This window comes from Electrophorus electricus, chromosome 4 (genome assembly GCF_013358815.1).
Source record: "Electrophorus electricus isolate fEleEle1 chromosome 4, fEleEle1.pri, whole genome shotgun sequence".
NCBI classification, from domain to species: domain Eukaryota; kingdom Metazoa; phylum Chordata; class Actinopteri; order Gymnotiformes; family Gymnotidae; genus Electrophorus; species Electrophorus electricus.
Genome location: NC_049538.1, coordinates 21,630,857 through 21,632,679, shown reverse-complemented (window position 1 = coordinate 21,632,679; position 1,823 = coordinate 21,630,857). Strand labels below are relative to the sequence as shown.

Sequence of the window (1,823 nt, the reverse complement as noted above, 5' to 3'; positions counted from 1 at the left end):
TATTCAAATACTATAATAACTTCCACCACACACTATCTGAAAATAAGTTACATTTAAGATCTAAAAACTGAAAAGAGATCCTAAGATCCCACTGACCTTTCATTGAACCTTCCCACAACATCCTGATGAGCCTCTGTCCGGTAGCGAGAATGGACATCCTGAAAGCGACAATGCACAATGCCAATCAGACTTACATTGACAAACATTTAAAAGCTTTCTAACAAATGTTGAGTGTGCCATTCACCATTGTCATTGTGTAGAGCTGCTTCAGGGAGTTCATGGTCCTGAGCAGAATCACTACAATGCCTCCCCCTTCCACTGTCTCAACAGTCCGAGCCAGCAGGTTGGGAGTTAGAGCCTCAAAGTCCTTTAATGAAGATTGAAAAGGAAAGATATTGCACTAAACTCCACAATAATTGGGCATCAAGAAGGCAGTAAGCATTACCAACCTGTAGAACACACATGCCATATGTGTTGCCCAGGATTTTGTGAGTTTCGTTGTAGTAACAGTAGCGGATGTTGGTGGCAGCAATAAAAAGTTCAAATGGGTCATCTTGCTTCAGGTTCAGAGTTCCAGTTTTGATTTTTTTCTGAAGCTGCCGCATCCGCTTTTTACGGTTACTGCAAAACAGTGATATAATGTTTTCTTGCCCAGTCCTGAGAATTCCCCAGATGTGCCAAGCAACTAAGTACACGAATATCTGATGCAGTGGGTTAAGAGATGGATAGAGCAAAACTATGATCAGTCTGGGCTCCCTGGGTAAAGAGCCTTTCTTCTATTCCAACATAAAATCACAGGTACACACTGAGCTCTGCAGTCATACCTGCTAAAGCCAAGTTCTTTCTTATAACACCACAGGACGGACGGTCGTGCTCGCACCGTAGCTTTGGAGAGCATGTGGTGTAGAATGACAACCTAAAGCGCATATGCACATGGAACAAGTGTTCTTTACACAGTATTGACTGACTATCAAAGCTGATTGGTCTCCAGTATCCATGTTAGTTATCGAACTTGCCTGGTCTCTGCCGTGATCACCGACAATGACAAACATTGTGCGATGAAGCTGTGCGACTCCATTTTCGATTTGCACACGAATCCGATTATCAACTTTTTTCCGATACGTTGCCATGGCTTTCTATTACTAACAGAATTGAATAAGATTTAGGACATTTCCACCATACCAAGCGGATTGAAGAAAAAGAGCAATCTAGCTACCTCGGATGGTACGGGCTGTACGCCACAGTATTAGCTAGCTAGTTTGTTAGATAACGTTAGCTAGTAAGTTTCATACATCTCACCACCTTAGTACAATTTCTTTTATATATTTTTTACGTAAAAGCCGACAAATTTTTAAAATCCGCATAAATCAAACCTCAAATACTAACAAGAACAAAGATCCACTTAAGATCAATTAGCTAACTAATTTCAAAATATAAACAATTCCTTTACACCAAGATATCACACATGCTTTATATGCTCACGTGGTACGACAGCGCTAGAGAAGACGTTGTAATTCTGCGACTCAAAGCAGAGGAAGGACCCAGAAGCATGCATGTAGCTGTCTTTACTATGACCGACACCCCTTCAACAAGCATACACCCATTTCTCATTTAGATTAGTTTTATTCGTGTTTTCCCATCGATAATCTGTTACATGTTACACATGTCTTGCATATCCAGTCAATAGTTACTCCATTGTTTTTCTTTGCAACATATGACTGCAAAATAACACACCTAACAGTAGAGAGGCAAACTGTTAAAAGATTGTAAACATGTATTAAATAAACTATATAACAATAAATAATATACATTCCTGTGTATAG

At 39.8% G+C, this 1,823-nt stretch overlaps 1 protein-coding gene across 2 annotated transcripts in view; it reads right to left on the bottom strand.

The window, feature by feature from the left end:
* The window catches only part of nat10 (N-acetyltransferase 10), a 17,053-nt gene extending 15,536 nt beyond the window's left edge, over positions 1-1,517 (bottom strand). The window contains exons 1-6 of one of the 2 annotated variants that reach the window (XM_027008826.2): positions 1,483-1,517; positions 1,017-1,142; positions 825-916; positions 450-621; positions 245-367; positions 97-158 (exon numbers count right to left, since the gene is read on the bottom strand). In XM_027008826.2, the coding sequence (XP_026864627.2) occupies positions 97-158; positions 245-367; positions 450-621; positions 825-916; positions 1,017-1,130 (563 nt within the window). In that variant the 5' untranslated portion in view covers positions 1,131-1,142; positions 1,483-1,517. The other variant, XM_027008825.2, reaches the window with a different exon arrangement.
* Between the last annotated feature and the right edge of the window lie 306 nt (positions 1,518-1,823).